The 17,344-nt window shown below is 40.8% G+C and overlaps 1 protein-coding gene across 1 annotated transcript in view; it reads left to right on the forward strand.

Moving 5' to 3' along the window:
• Nucleotides 1-17,344, forward strand: part of Col24a1 (collagen type XXIV alpha 1 chain) — a 269,283-nt gene that overhangs the window by 228,848 nt on the left and 23,091 nt on the right. Inside the window, 4 exon segments of the mRNA XM_037207167.1 lie at nt 1,178-1,231; nt 3,852-3,887; nt 12,111-12,146; nt 12,260-12,286. Coding sequence (XP_037063062.1) covers nt 1,178-1,231; nt 3,852-3,887; nt 12,111-12,146; nt 12,260-12,286 — 153 coding nt within the window.

Genomic DNA, 17,344 nt, shown 5'->3' on the forward strand with positions numbered 1-17,344 from the left:
AACTCATAATAGCCCATGCAAGCTCCAACCTTTTACAGCTCATAAATTATTTAAGCAAAATATCATAATTGACCACCCACACGTCTCAGTTCTTGTTTTAAAAAAACATCAGAGTAGCTGTGAAGAATGGAGAGCATGTCTGTTAACACAGCATCAAAAACACAAAGCAGTTTTGTGTCATGCACATTAATACAGCCAGAGTCTGAACACCACCCACCTGGAGGAGGCTTGCCTCTGACCAGGACTCTTAAGGCCACACTTGGACAGCTCTTTCCAAAGCTGAGTATTTTCTGCTCAGGATCAGGTGTCCCAAGAGAGTGGTGCAAATTGCTGAAAGAGTTCCTAGACTCAAAGGCTAGCAAACGTCATTTAGCATTTTAGTGCCTGGAGCTGCAGCATGTAAAGAATGTACGTGAGCCAGCCTCGGTCCTGGCCAGCGTTAGTCCTGCTTTGTTATAGTTCTTATTAATCACGCCGTCATAATGAGGGATGGTCTATAAAACGGAAATGAAACAAAACAACCGTTTCTAAACTGCAAACGGTGATTTGGCTGTCGTCATAGCAACCCCACAGTTCACAGCAGCTGCTAGGCTAGGGCTTAGGTGGACAGGAGACAGGAGAGAGAGGAAGAAGGGGAACAGTTCAAGTGTGGCAGGAAAGACTCCTGAAGAGCTTTGCAGCCCCAACCACTGTCTTGCTCAAAGCAGTGAATGGGATTTGAGTCTTAAACTGGCCTGACGTGCCCTCTTTCTGCCATGCTTCCGGGAACTCAGGCACCTGACCTTTCATCATCTGTCCATACACTCATTTAAAAATGTGTTCATTATTCTGTACCCTGCATAAAGCCATTGCATTTGTTCTGTGATGCTCTGCATACAAAATACATCCTTGGACTTCTCACCACATGAACATTTTAATTTTGATTTGTATTGGTTAGAAATAACAATTTACAGCTCCCTTGGTAGGAAACTACAGCACTATATGCAATTGTATCACACACTGTCAAAATTACTGTAATTTATGCTAATATTAGAATGTATTACAACAAAAACTATTTAGAGATAGCTATTTTACCATAGCACAAGCTTTCTAGGTTTTTCTTTTCTTTTCAATTATTTGGAGAATGAGACTGACTTGTTCTTAGAGTGAGACTGACTGCTTTCTCTACCCCCACCAGGGAAACACTGGCCCTCTCGGCAGAGAAGGTATAATAGGCCCAACTGGTGGAACTGTAAGTTTGTTACAGCATAGCTCTTTTATCCTTTTGCTGCTTCTGTTGTTGTTAACCCTCTTTTAAAATTCCTAGTTCTAGAATAGTCCATAAAGAATCAGCCTGGGTATTTGGGAAACCCAAGGTTTAAAAGAAGATGCCCATTTTCATCTGGAAGGCTATTCTTAAGGGTCATAGGGTAAGAGAAGGTTTGAGTGGTAGAGGCATTTCAAGCTTGAGAAAAGAAAACTGGACTCATCCAGGGAGAGTAGTAAACACAGAAGCAGTCACTGATGCTGTAAAACTGGGTCCAGTTCCAAGGTAAGCTACAGGAGTTCCGATAGCCAGGATTTGAGTCTTTAGAAGCACCCACTTGTAAACAGAAAAAGACGTTGGTAAATGAGCAACAAAACCAGGATAGTGTGTGGTTAGGCTTGATGGTCTCAAGGAGGGTCAACACGCTCTCCAAGTGCAGGTTACATTCAAAGAAGACTTTGAAATGTGCAATGGTAACATCTTGAAAATTCCTTTTGTGACCTCTATGACTTTTGTCTTGCTTCATTTCCCATGATAGCATTCCTCAAATTGTTACAACAAATGGTTGAAGCAGGCATTATTTCTACTCAATAGATAAAATTTATAGAGGTTCATCTAGTCAAAGAAAAGGACCCAGTAAGTTGCACCACTGATATCTCCATCTATCCCATCTGGGTCTGGGGTAGGCATAGAGTCAGCACATTGCCAATCCCATAAGAAATTTGTCTGTAAAGCAACCAAGAAATAAGACAGTGACTGAAACAGTGTGGTGGGTCCTATCGCAGAACTGATAACTTGTACACAAAGGGACACAATTGTGTCAAATCAAGACTAGGAAAACCAAGATTCATTCCCTTCGAGGAACCCATATTTTGAAGCATTTGAAAGTGTTATATGTAGACATATTTAAAATTAAAAATGGAATGTTTTAAGTGTTAAGGAAAGCTCTTATCTTTGATAAATTTAGAGAATTCACCACTAAAGTTACTGGAGTTTATTCAAAAGAAATAAAATGTGTAACTCATTCTCTTGGCTTCCAACATTTGCTACTCAGAGCTACATAAAACTGTAGGTGGGAGACTTCTCATAGTTCAGTGGGTGGTTCTTCAGCACATGCTGTTCTGATTAAGGAATGATTGTTCTCCTCTGTCAAAAATGTGAAATATTATTGGTCAAGGAAAATGTGATAAAGAAATGTCTCAATTAAAATATCTCACTGTGTTTTATTTATACAATAGTTGTGAAAGTCATTATGCTATTCACCATGCACATCAAATTTCTTTTCAAATTTTTTCCATATTCTGTTTTTTCCATTCTGAGAAGAAAAGTCCATTATAAGAACTAAGCATCTGAGAAGCACACACCCACAAATGTTGTGAGGGAAAATAGGTAGGGCAGAGGCAATGGTGGGTTTCTCTTCCAGATTGGAAACAGCATTGAGAGCGTCAAGTTATGGCAATGGAATGCATGGTAGGAAAAAGAAAGAAGCTGATCAGTGTAACAGACAAGAGGCAGAATTAGATATCTGAGCATATTGTAATGCACAAAAAACTTACCAAAAATAAGGCTGCAAGTAGTGGAAATACTGAACCAAACTGACTTATGGTGAGTGCAGTAGCTAGGATGAAGGACTTCAGATTTGGTTAGGTTTTTAATTTAGGCTCCTACAATTGCTCAGAATCACCCTGAAGTATCGGGTATTTCTGGTGTTTAACTGACTAGCATTTGGTCACATGGCTACTCCCACACTGGTGGCAAGGAAGGAAGATGAATTATTTGGGACACCTTTAGTGTTGAAAAGACATTGTCATCCCATTTCACTATTTTTTTTAACACCAGATGAAGTTCATGTAAACAACAGAACAGAAAAATCATTTGAAAAATGATCTAGAAAGCTAAGGTGTAGCTTACAGATTGGGGAGATCTAAATGAGACTAGAAGTCTAAAAAAAAAATTTAAAACATACTTTAAAATTGAATTCTTAGATTTGAGTTGGAAGAATTATTCCCAAAAACAATTTTAAAAGCTAGTATGGAGCAGCTAATAGTGCTTTCCAAGTGAGGCCAACAACCTGAGTTCAGTCCCCAGATCCCACAGTGAAGAAAAGAACTCACTCCCGAGGGTAGTCCCCTGACTTCACACGTGACCCACAATGCACTGAAATAAATAAAATTAAAAGAGGAACAGAAAGTGAAAATGAAAGAGAACAAAGAAGTCACTTTGGAAACAGGGGTTTTGAAAGCACAGAGAGACAAGATGGGAACTTAGAAACTGAAAGGGTTTCCTTTCCAAATTCTTCTGTGAATGGTTGTCAGATAACTGTTTTGACTATCCTACCTGAGTCAGAGTCCTGTTGTTCCCGTCTCACTGCAAGGTGGAGCTTGGAATGGTGAGCAGAGCATAATCCACCAGCAAGGGTTGTTTCATTTTGTTTGGGGGGAGCCTTTCATTACTCAGGACATGGAGGCTGTATATGAATTAACGATCTTCCTAGGTGGTAAGACAGGAATCTAAACTGGCGTGTTTCTGAGTACAGCTGCCATTGCTGCATCAAACACACGACGGCCCGTGACACTCAACTACCGTCTTTTCCCCTCTCTTTTAGGGACCCAGAGGTGAAAAAGGCTTTAGAGGTGAAACTGTAAGTTTAACTGAATAATGAAATCTGTGATTACCGCAGCCCCTGTCTCTAGGCGATAATCTGCAGGGAATCAAAGACTGTGTAAGATTTGCTCCCTATCATGCCTCTGATGCTTGTGGACTCAAAATCAAATTATAGTCGTGGAGAAGTGGAAATAACCTAGATGGTACATTCCAGTGGGATCTGATAAGCCCTAAAGGTGTTTAAGGACCTGCCAATCATATTCTCCCCAGATTGCTGTGTACAGTAGAGTGTTTGCCTCGTAGGGCAGGAAAGACACGGGTCTTCTCCAGTGCCAAAGCAACAGCCCTGCCAGCTCTCATTAGGCACACGTGCTATGTCTGGCCAGCAAGGGATGCTGTAAGGGAGAATCAAAGCATTAAACTGTTTGTTCTATTTTGAGATAGACTATTGCGATGTTGCCCAAGCTAGCTTTATTTTTTTTCTCCTCCTATCTCCTCCTCCTGAGGGCAGGGATGACAGACATACATTTTCTTTTTAATAAAATTTTTGTTGTGTGGATGTTTGGTGTACAAAGTGGTGGTGTGAGCTGTATGTATAGATAGTAAAAGGCTACCAACGTGAAGCATATGAGTACATCCACCACTTGATGTGGTGATACTCTGTGCTCTCACAAATAAAGCTTGCCGACAGATCAGAGTGTGGAGCTAGCCACTAGAGCCCAGGCAGTGGTGGCACACACCTTTAATCCCAGCACTTGGGATCCCATGCCTTTGATCTCAGTACTGGGGAGGCAGAAACAGGAAGTGTTATGGCTGGGTGGAGAGAGAATGTGATAAGGTAGGGTGGAGACAGGAGCTCGGCCCCTTTTGGTCTGAGGATTCAGCAGAGGTAAGAAGTCTCTCTAGTGGCTGGCTCCTTCTCTGATCTTTCAGCATTTACTCCAATATCTGACTCCAGGTTTTTATTAAGACCAGTTAGAATTTGTGCTACAACTTGACACAAGTACCATTGTTTGGTTGGGTATTGCCACAAGAGCGATTCATGCTGACCAGATTGCAGCATCCCCCATGAAAAGGTGGCAGGCATGGAGTGAAATAATTATGCTAATTGGCTGAAAAGGGGAACACATGACTTCAGACTTTTTTCCAACAGACAATATAACAGGAAGCTAGAATGTATGCATCTAGGGAGTCTTAGATTTCTGACAGAAATTTGGCATCCAGAATAAACAAGTTAGTGACCAGGCAGTCCATCCCCTTCAAACTGAAACATGGATGGAGTTGAAGCCACTCAGCGAAGGCTCTCACATTGCTGAAGGGTCCGAGAGCCAGGGCCTGGAAGGTCCTGTAAAGACCAGGTGAGGTAGCTATGATGTTTAGACCCCGCAGGCTGATGGCTTCCCTCTCCTGTTCTTTCTACAGCCTCCTCACTTTCTGGTTCTTGTTCCTGCTACTTCTATACTGTACTTTTAAACCCCTCTGCTTCTACTCATCTTGACATTTCTATTTAAAAGCCATTTGCAAAGGCTAGACTAGCTGGAGTACTGGGCACACCTTGCCCCCACCCCTGGAAATAATACTTAATGCCCTGGACTCAGTACAATACCTGTCACCTGAACCTTAATTCTTTTTCTCAGAGGCTTCTTATCACTAAGTCTTTTCCTGACTAGCCTATTATATTAGTTTCTTTCATACTATGTGACTAAAATAAGTGACAGAAACAACTTCAGAAGGAAAGATTTGATTAGTCATGGTTTGAGAGTGTCCAGTCAACCACTGCTTGGTGCCATACACGTGAGCAGAGTATCATGTCTGCAGGGGCATGTGATGGAGGATAGCTACCATGTTCACATCACGGTAGAAAGGAGACAAAGCTGAAAATCTTAGCACTTTGCTGGTCTTCTCCTTTTATTTCATTTATCCCACTGGCCCGATCCCCTTCAGGATCAGTCAATAATCTCTGAAAACCCTTACAGATATGCCCAGAGTTGTATCCCAAACTCCTAAATGCCAATTAAAGATCAACCATCACACCTCCATGTAAAGGCAATGATCCCCCCTTTCTGAAACTGTATCTTTGGTTAGCCAGGTTCCTTACTGCCTGCTATATTACATTGGTCTTTTGTTCGGTGTCTCTCTCATTAGAGCATTAGCTCCATAAAACATATGTTTGTTTGTTTGCTGATGTTTGTTTTCATGATGGGATCCCAATCCCTGGCAGCATCTGTCTTGTCGTTGGCACTCAATAGGTAGTCTATTTTGAAGAATTTTTTTTCTTGGATTTTTTTTCCTGAACTCAGAGTTCCACCTGCCTGTGCCTCCTGAGTGTTGGGATTACAGGTGTTTGTCATGACTGTCTGGCAGGTAGTGAATTTTAAATGAATGATAAATATGAGTAATTATGGAGGATAAATTCAAATGATTATTTTTAAGTATTGTTTCCATTTCTGTGATCAGCTTCCTGAGACATTGTACACATGTGAAGCCATCTGTGAGATCATTTTCTGATAGTACATCTACCTCCCATCTCTGATAGCAAACACTGACTACAGGAGCTTGACCCCGCAATGACTCATCTGATATAGCAGTGAGTCCAGCACAAGATGCTTTCACAAGCTCCTGTCATGGAAAGCTTGCCAGCCATCTCCTGGAGTTACTGGACTAACATTATTGCTCTGCCTGGAATTATAGGAGATGCATTTAAGTCCCTTCCAGATCTTAGGAGTGTGATACCTCATGAATGGAAAATAAGTAAACCCCCAACAAAAGTGATAATAAAGGCATAGAGTACAAAATTGACCTTAGTCTCCATCAATTTGCACCCATCAATTTGCCTCACCTCCATCCCTGACACTGTCTGCATTACCATTCTATCACCCCCAGCTCTGAACTTCTCGTTGATTCTACTTTTCCCCTACTGCAATCCATTCTCCACATATGAGCTGCAGGAATGTTGTTAAGGTACAAACCAGATGTGTGGCTGCCCTCTTTAAACCTTCCTTGACCCTTGCACTCAGACGAAAATCTAAACTCCTCCCCTTGATAGAAAAGCCCTGTGTGGTCTAGCTGGCTCCCCTCCAGTCTCAGCGCTTTCCCTGCTAGTGGCTCTCACTTCCTTCCGTTCTTAGGAATAAGCCTTCCTGTCCCCAGGAGTCCCTGTCACATGCTTTATCACAGTATCCCCATCACTGCTCAGATATCACCATGGAGACACTTTCCCTTTGTCATAGGTTTGAACTTCTTGCTGGAGGAGCTGCAGCTTAACTTTATAGACTCCAGAACTGGAGCTAGAAATGAGTCCTTCCCACAAGTAGGTCACCATTTCTGGACATTCATGGAAGAGAGATTTCTTCTCTATTCTATACTTGGTCCTTGTCTGGCTGCCTATGGGTTTTATTTTTAAAGCCCAGGACTCACATATACATTCTCTAAACAGCTCCCGATTAGGGCGTCTGAAACCTGCTCCAGGTAATATGTAGGAAATTGCCTTTCCCTTTTTCCCCAACTTCAAACTGTGTTTCTTGTAAGTTACTTTTTAAAAGAATTCCTGACTTGCTTGGGATTCCAAAACACTTTTAGGGCACAATTAGTTTGAGGAGAAATTTAAGGAGCATCTGTCAGAAATAATAGAATACACTTATTTTTAAAATAAAATATTAGCTTACACCAAAAATAACATTCTATTGTCTCTGATTTTGACAGAACATCACAACCTGAAACAACTTGGAAGCCACAGAAGTAGGAAAAAATGCAAAGAGAGCAATTTACCATAAATTTTAGGGAGGCGGCTTCATTTTTATAGTACATTATGATAAGATAAAAATCAGTATAACGTTGAAGAATTCCACTGACATTTTCTCAGCTACTCTAATATGGCTTTATAGCTTTTGAGTGTCAGAATTATTGCCTCCAATTTGGCTTACAGTATAAGAAAAAAATCAAGTATGAAAAAACATCCTAAATTTTAAAGTTAAGAATTTAAAATATATGGGTGTATATTTCATTCCTAGATAGTATAATTCATTCAAATGAAAAATAAATCAACTCATTTGATTCAACTACAAATTCCCTTATAGTCCTACAAACTTCAACACTGAAACCTTTAACCTGTACTGATGGTTGTAACCCCTCCCGTTAAGAAAGATGAATTTTTTTAAATGGCTTGAAAACTGCAATTATAATATCCCCCCCTCTCTCTCTCTGTGTGTGTGTGTGTGTGTGTATTTGTGTGTGTGTGTGTTCAAACTTAGAACCTTAACTAGAGCCTTCAGCATGCTAGACAAGCACTCTCCACTGTCCTTGATCTTCAGCCTGAAAAGTAAATTCTCAAGAGCAGCATAGAAACCGTCCTCACTGTCTTAGTTTATGGTTTTTTGTTTTGGTTTGGTTTTGGTTTTTTTTTTTTGCTGTGAAGAGACACCATGGCAACTCTTATAAAGGAAAACATTGAATTGGGCTGGCTTACACTTTCAGAGGTTCAGTCCATTATCCTCATGGTGAGATATGGCAGCATGCAAGCAGACATGGTGCTGGAGAAGGAGCTGAGAGATCTACATCTTGATTTGCAGGCTAGAAGAGTGAACTGTAAAACTGGGTGTAACTTAAGCAGAGGAGACCTCAAAGCCCGCTCCCATAGTGACACACTTCCTCCAAGAAGGCCACACCTCCTAGTAGTGCCACTCCCTTTGGAGGCCATTTTCTTTCAAACCATCTTTCTCACTGAGCCTGCTATTTTTCAAATGAGATCTCTGTGACCTGAATCTTTAGGGATGCACCCAAGAACATATAATAACTTAGAAAAACAAGATTAGAACCTAAGTCTCTCATTCTCAAACAATGTATTTTCATAAATCACAGAGCCTTTCAGAAAACTAAAGGTTGGGGACCAGCTGGGTAAGAGCTACAGAGAGTAACCAGCCAATCACAGGCAGCTTGGAGATCAGATTCCTAACTTGGCAGTCACACTTTGAGCCTTCTAACTTACCAATTCCACCCTAACATTGCTGTCTAATAAATATTATTTAATATTGTGAAACTCAAAATTAAGCCCTTCAAGCCTTAGTGGTTCTCAGGAGAAGTCATCTGCCTCTGAGCTCCAAAGAAGTATTTGCAAAGACTAGATAACATTGTTCAGTTGTCACAGCTGGGCAAGGGAGACAGACCAGTGACAGAAAACAGGGACTAGGCATCCTGGACTAGAAGTCCTCAAATTTTAAATAGAAAGGCCACTTGAAGACTGAACCAGCCTAAGAGAACTCAGGAGATAAATGACAATGTATTTACATAGAGTAAATGAAATAAGAAACTTACATAATAAAAAAGACCAAGGCAGATGGCAGATGGCAGTGTACGCCTTTAATCCCAGCACACGGGAGGCAGAGGCAGATGGATTCCTGTGAGTTTGAGGCCAGCCTGGTCTACAAAGCAAGTTCTAGAACAGCCAGAGTTGTTACACAGAGAAACCCTGTCTCAAAAAGAAAAAGAAAAAAAAAAGACCACATATTCAGATTCAAGGCCACACACTTAGTAGTTTTCTTAAATCAGATGATAAGCTGTGTTACTGTTTAAGAATTTGTTTAAATTCTAGAGTGAAACAGAGAGTACTTGGCATGATTTAAAGAGAATGGTTTCTCTATAGCCACCCAACCCACTGCCACAACCATCTCCATGAATATGGTTCCCCTTAGGACAATGATAGCTTGTCTACAAAGGGCTTCATGTAGCGGATAGGAAGTGGATGGCTTTCTTAGTCATGTTAGCTGAGGAAGAAGGGGACTAATAACATGTTGTGTGGTTGGAATCACAGTTTGTTCTATTTGGTTAGCTGCCCTGTCTCATGCCATTGTTGCACTAGGGTTGCCCTGCCCTGCTCTGTTACGTGTTAAGTATTTCATCCGATCATATTTGTGGTGAACTGATTTGCTCTAGAGAACAAGCTGAAATGAGTTTGGTAGTGTCAGCAGTAGGAAGAGTTTGTTCATTTTTCTATGGTACATTCCTCTTTCGGAGTCAAATATAGGATAGATGTTTGGTATTGAACCATCAAAGAGATTTTATTAAATGTCAGAAACATGCTCGGTGGTTCAATCACACAGCTGTTTATTATTTTTGCAGTGTTGATTCAGAATGGATCAAATTCACTCTAACCTCTGCATAATTTGAAATTAGACTATCACTAATAATGGCATTCCTGCAACTTAGCAGGCAGCTTCTGAGGACAACTTTTGAACATTCTCTGATTACAATTTTAAGTGCAGGTCATGCAAACTATGAAATGTTTATCAGTCATAGTGTGAGTGTTCTCTAGCCTACTTAAGTAACTGCATGTTATTTGTTCTAGCTGTCACAACAGAACCTGGGTTAACAGCCTTAGTGATAAAGGGTCCTGACTAAGAAGCCAGTTCCAGCATCAACAATATTTGAAACCAGCTGGAGATGAAGTCTTCTTTTTGCCATCTTCTAACCATAATCTGAGTTTGACTCAATGTGATGTTAACTTCCATTTCACCTCAAATAAGATAACTTTGAGCAGATGTGTAAGACATGAACCATGATCGCTGCTGATTCATTTTGGAAAATGTCAGCATAATTTTGGCATCTTCATTTACCTATTTAGCCTTCTTATTTTCTAAATTAATAACACTTTTAACATTGCTCAATTATGTAGTAATAATTATGGAGATTCTAGTACATATTAGGAACTATTCTTGTCCTAGAAAATTAAAAAGCAACAGACATTTTATCAGCCGTTAGGTACTTTTCACGGTGCTGTGTTCTATGGAAAGGAGAAAAAAGGAAGTAATTAGTTGAGAAAGGAAGTGACGATGACAGGTAGTTGTAGTGGATACAGCATTTTAAAGTAGTACTGAGGGAGAAATGAGCCTTCAGTAGATAGATGGGTAGGCTGGAGCATGTGCAAAAGAATGCATTTATGAAAGAACTCGGGATGCCAGACATGATGGTACTTGCCTATAATCCCTGTTCTCGGGAGCCTGGCGCAAGAGAAGTGGGAGTCTGAAGCTGGTTGTGTTACAGAGAGAAAATCTGAAGGAAGAAAGGAGTGAAGGGAAGGAAGACAGGAGAAAGAACGAGAAGAAGAGGAGGAGAAAAGGGAAGAGAGTTTAGAGATGTGCAAGTAGCTGGCTATAAAAGGTGTGGAGGATGTATTGATAAAGACCTCACCTTGAAGAGGAGGCAGCAGGATGAAGTGTCTAAGGACATCACTTCTGTATTTAGCTGACTTAGGTCTTGGTACTACCTCTGCTCCTCATTCGCTGGTTACTCAGTTGTTCTGTTTTCTGATGTGTGACGTGGAAACAGCACATAAAAGGAGCTCAGTATGGAGGGTGAGCCATACTACTAAGAAGTTTATACTTCACCTCTGAATGAGAACCAGATGACTAATAGTGTGATTGGTTCCAGTTTCTAAAAAAGAATGGCATTAGTGTGATGAACAGACTGATCTATTCCTGGCTTACAGAATGCCAGTTTCTACCCTTATCCTGGAACAGAGGAGAGCAGATCATCTCTCTGCTTCTTTTCATAATGGCATTAATCTCTTTAGAGAGTCTACCCTTGTGACCCAATTACATCTCAAAAGCCCCATTGCAGGATAAAAATTAAGACATTATTCAGAGGTTGGGGGATGCAGGTATTAAGCCATAATATGTGATTTACATTGAAAATAAAGAACCATTTTGGCAATGTTTACAAGGATACAGTTTACAAATAGAAGAAGGAAAAATATATAAAAACAATGAAGTTTCTAGCTTTTGTGATTAGGTGGTGCAAATAGAAATAGCTTAGGATGGGGTTGGAGCCATGGCTCAGAGGTTAAGAACACTGGCCCAGGTTCAATTCCCAGCAACTACATGGCAGCTCACAACTGTCTGTAACTCCTGTTCTAGGGGATATGACACCCTGACACAGACATACATGCATATAAAACACCAATGTACATAAAATATAAATGGATAAATTATATATATTTTAAAAATAGCTTCGGCTGTATTAAGATTTTACATCACAATTTATTTAATTTGTTAAAATGAGCAAGTAGTTCCCTCCCCCGCAAAAATTAAATTTCCAGGTTGTTCAGAATTGTGGGTCATAGTTAAAGCAAGAGTTTCTAAGTATGGAAACAATTGTGAATCATGTGATCTTCACAACATCAATAGGCAATGGCAGAGGTTGGATCTTGGTTAATATCAAACCAAAAGCAAATTACCTATATATTGTGCTTTCTCTTCCTTTCATTTAGGGTCCCCAAGGACCAAGGGGTCAACCAGGACCTCCTGTGAGTTCATTTATGTTTATATCTGTTTGCCATTAATATTCAGTTGCCTGGTTTTAAGATATTTACCAGCTGGGTTTTGGTTTGTTTCATTTTGTTTTTTGAATATGTTACAGGGTCCACCTGGAGCACCTGGTCCAAGAGTAAGTTATCTTGGTTGGTTTCATTCTGTTTTGTCTCAGCATATCAACTCTGGGGTAGGAGGTTATGGGTGTGTGGATGTGTTTGTGAGAGGGGGTTGTGAGTTGTATGTATGTGTGTCTGTGTGATATGTATATGTGTTGTATGCATGTATGTATGTGTGCTGTATGTGTGTATTATTGTATGTGCATGTGTATGTGTTGTATGTGACTATTGTATGTGTGTTGTATGTATGTGTTGTGGTGTGTGTGTGTGTGTGTGTGTGTGTGTGTGTGTGTGTATAGGCCAAAGAAGGAAGTCAACTCTCCTTTTTCTATCATCTATCTTATTCCTTTGAGACAGGTTCTCTCACTGGAAGTAGGCTGGTAACCAGTATTACCCTGTCACCACAGCTGGGTTTTGCAAGCTTGCTCAAGCATACCTGCATTTTAATGTGGGGACTGTGGCTAACAGGTTCTTATGCTTGACTGCCAAGTGCTCTTATCCACTGAGCTGTCTCTCCACCCCCATCATGTGAACTTTAAACTTTGAAAGGCATCCTGTCCTTCTGGTATACCATAGTTCGTGTTGCTAAGCCAGCCCAACTATGAGAACTCGAAATCCAAGCCTTATATTTCTTATCTAGAAAAGAGAGATTATAGTTCCTGCTTTTGGTTCATTTTGAACATTAACAGTAGGAAAGCCTCCAGCACAGAGGGTAGTACATGATAAGTACTCAATTTCTTCTTGTTTCTGGTACCTGGCTCTTTCTTTTAAGTCTTATTTTTTTTGACTCAGAGTTCTCTTCTTAGGTATTACATGAATCTTTGTCCGTTGCTAGTATGGAAAAACCATCAGACGTCTCATGTGTTTGCTTTTGATCTAACTACCACAGCCTAAAACATGCTATGCTCATTTTAAATAACATGTCTATTTCTTTGGCTATTATCTCTAATATTCCAATATTCTAAGTTTAGTTTCTCTTCTTATCTACTGTCATATTCTAAGACTTCTTTGACCCCATGCTTCTTATTGGGAGTCTCCCTATGTCCCCAATCTCAGCCATCCCTCATTCCATTGGTCTCCTGCTCACTTACAGCGGCGAGTGATCACATTTCCTTCCCAGTTGACATCCACTAATGGCTCCAAGCAATGGTCAGTCGGCCTTAGCTTTCCAAGCCATAATTATTTGCACATGCTGTTCTTGTGTCGTTTAACTCAGGATAGTTCTGGGTGGCTGTCCACGGGGCTCCCACTCGGCAGACTGGGAGCTCTGTACTTCCCTCAGTTTTGCTCTGCAGCTGGGACCGATTTTCCTGCAACGTCACGTGTCTTTCATTCACACTCTGCCTCTCTGTTCTTCTTGCCCTCTCTGTCCTTGCAATGCCTGGACTGTAGGTTGTCTTTTGTCCTTGTCCATGGCCTTCCCACCTTATGATAGCTTTGAGAAATTGTAGCTGTCATCCTGAAACAAAATCAGTTCTGAAGAATCACAAAATGAATGGCAAACTAGAAAGCTGTAGAGAAAATTTTTGTATTTAAGTACCTAGTAAGGGGGTATATTCCCTAGTCTCAGCTGAAGATCTATGTGTTGCTACACAGCTGAAATGAAATAGACACGTGAAAATGTTCTTCTTTGAGAACATAAATGTGAATATGAATAGATACTTTGAGGAGTTATTAAGAGGCTTAAACTAAAAAGTACCTGTGCTTGATAAAGAAGAAGTGCTCCGTAGTGTTAGCCTGATTGGTTCCTTCTTTGCTTTCTTTCTCTTCCCTGTCTTCCTTATTCTTGTCAGATGTGAAAGCAAATTTCTTCACACAGTTTGCAGAGGCCAATGCAGGGACATCAACAAGTCTAGCGTTTGTGCAGCAGAAGTCTAAATGACAATGGTTACAGCCTCCTTGAATCTTCGTAATCCCATCTCCTCATTGCATCCTGAGAAAGAACTGATAGCTCTCCCTTTTTCATCCACGCTTACTTTTATGTTTATTTCCTGATCGAGCCTTTAATAAGCATTTGTTGAATAGATGTGCCATGTATACACACACACACACACACACACACACACACACACACACGTCAGATCTCTTGCATCCTCTAAGGAAAGGGTTTCACTTGGAGGAGATAAGAGGACACAGTGAGAAGCAGATGCCCCAGGTAAGCACAGTAACATGTGCACATTCCTAGGGAAGCAAAAGATGACAAATTCAAGGTCATCTGGGCAACATAGTGCAACCCTGTCTCAGAAATAAAACAAAGGATTAGAAGTCCTCTCAGTAATTATTCAGTAATTTTTGCATCGTGACAAAATTCACACAAAAACATAACTGACAAATGGTTTTGCAAAGCCATGTCATGCTCACTAGTAATGATGTGCTGAGGTTTTTGTAATGGTTGATTTTTATTGAGCTAAGAGTCATATAACATGAAATTTACCAGTTTTATCATTTTAGAACCTACAGCATTAGATTTGTAATGTACAGCTGTCGCTGGTAATTTCAGAAAATTTTATCACCCTAGAAAAAAAAAACATGCCCATTATGTTAGTCACTCCTGCTCCTAATATGTATAGTGTGTGTGTGTGTGTGTGTGTGTGTGTGTGTGTGTGTGTGTAGGTAGGTATGTGGGATGTGTGCATGTAGTGTATGTGTGGTTTTACACAGTCACTTCTCTCCGTATATGTGTGTATATATGTGTAGCATTGGTGTGTGTGGTGTATGTTACTACTTCAGAATGCAAATTGGATTCATTAATCAGTGGAAGATGAGACCAATTTAGTGAGCCTCTATCATACTCTTTTGTAATAGAACATATAGGAAGTAGATCTGAGGAAATGGCTCAGTGGGTGACAGTGTGTACTGTGAAAGAAGAAGACCTGAGTTCAAATCCCCAGCCCCCATGTTAAAAAGCTAGACATCGATACCAGCATTTGTTACCCAGCATTGGAAGGGCAGAGATGTGCAGATCCTGGAAGCTCTCTGGGCAGGGAGCCGGCCTAGACAAGACGTCAAGCCTCAGGTTCAGGGAGAGACCCTGTCTCAAAAAGTAAGATTATTAGAGGAAGACTATCAACATCTTCCTCCTGCCCTCACTTGCACATCATATGTGCGTGTATGCACACACTACACACACACAGATGCTACACACACACACACACACACACATGGAGAAAAGTGACTATGTGAACACATGCATGCACTACATGCACACATCCCACATACCTACACACACACACACACACACACACACACACACACACACACACACACACGGAGAGAGGTGACTGTGTAAACCCACACATACACTTCATGCACATATCCCATATACCTACACACACACACACACACACACACACACACACACACACACACACACTATACATATTAGGAGCAGGAGTGACTAACATAATGGGCATGGTTTTTTTTCCAGGGTGATAAAATTTTCTGAAATTACCAGCGACGACTGTACATTACAAATCTAATGCTGTAGGTTCTAAAATGACAAAACTGGTAAATTTCATGTTATATGACTCTTAGCTCAATAAAAATCAACCATTACAAAAACCTCAGCACATCATTACTAGTGAGCATGACATGGCTTTGCAAAACCATTTGTCAGTTATGTTTTTGTGTGAACCTTGTCATGATGTAAAAATTTCTTATTGTGGGGCAAGATGAAAGAAGTTTAAGACACTCTAACCCAGCCTCCCCACCCCCACCCCACCTCCATCGAAGGCCCATGGAGTTAAGTCGACTCACAGTCCTACAGTACAGTGAAAAGCTAACACGTCCAGGAAAGAAGTATGTGTTGATGATGATGTGAGTGTGAGGATCTAGTAAGGACTAGACCCAAGTGTCTGCCTGTGGTATGATACTTAGAAAGCAATGAAGGAATTTATCCCAGGAAGCTAGAAATAGCTCTTCACATGCTAAAGGAGGAGCAGGATGGGAATGTGGGTGTGGGTGCATGCACGAGTGTTCGGTGTGTGCTCGTGTGTGTGGCGATATGTAGACAATAATCAATAAAACTCAGTAAATGTGACAAGGGATTTCAGCTGATCTCTCCTAGTTCATGGGTCAACTGTGAGTCCTGGAGAGGTGAGCTGAGAGTTGGCAGAGAGGTCCTGGCTTTGAGGCCAGAAGTGCTTCCAACAGAGAGGGTCAAGGCCTTAAACTGATTCCTAGTCCTTCAAAGTCACCATCCACCCACCTTGAGACTTCAGAACTCCAAAAAGCAACAATCCCCAAACCCTGAAGTGCCCACACTGAATCTGTGTGTCACTCACTTGAACACGGGAGAGAGCTGGGAGGATTATATTCTGGCACAGTGTAATGGAATGCATCTAGCTCCTGTCATTGAGCCTGTGAGGTCCCTCACTAGTTACTAGTCTGCTCCGCCTTGTTCTGTTTCCTACTGTATATGCTTGTCTGTAAAAAACGGTTTAGGTGATTTTCACATGATAATCTCTCTCACTCTCTTTAACTAGACTACACGAGGAAGCCGCTTTGTTTTGTTTCATTCTGGATCCTGCCCCTGCATTTAATGACAGCTTTATACTCAGATGTGGGTTGTTTAAAATATTAAGTGATTTTCTTGTTATATTATGTTCTCTTAAACTAGAGTACATTTTTTTTAAGTTGGGTGTTTTTTGTTTGTTTGTTTGGTTGGTTGGTTGGTTGGTTGGTTGGTTTTTAATCCCTTAACTGAACTTAGAGGTTTTTCTGTCACTCTGTTTGGAAACACTGTCCCAGACTCACCTTGAGCTCCTAATCCTGAGTACTGGGATTACAGTGTCTGCTGCCACACCTAGCTCCAAATGAAAGTTCTGGGCTCAGATGTGGACACTGAGCTGTTACGAATGACTTCCCCAAAATCCTCTTAATTCAATCTGTCTGGGTCTACAAATGAGAAAAATAACAAAGTTCGTAATTCTGAATTCCTAATCTGTGCCAAAGGGTAGACTGGGCTTTGGGAATAGTCTAGGGATTGTAGAAATATGAAGAATGCAAAGAAAAGTCATAAGAACTAAGTCCTATGGAATGTCTTTGTTTTCTAATGTCTGTTCCAAAAGGTAATT

The sequence above is a fragment of the Peromyscus leucopus genome, chromosome 6, assembly GCF_004664715.2.
Source record: "Peromyscus leucopus breed LL Stock chromosome 6, UCI_PerLeu_2.1, whole genome shotgun sequence".
NCBI lineage: Eukaryota > Metazoa > Chordata > Mammalia > Rodentia > Cricetidae > Peromyscus > Peromyscus leucopus.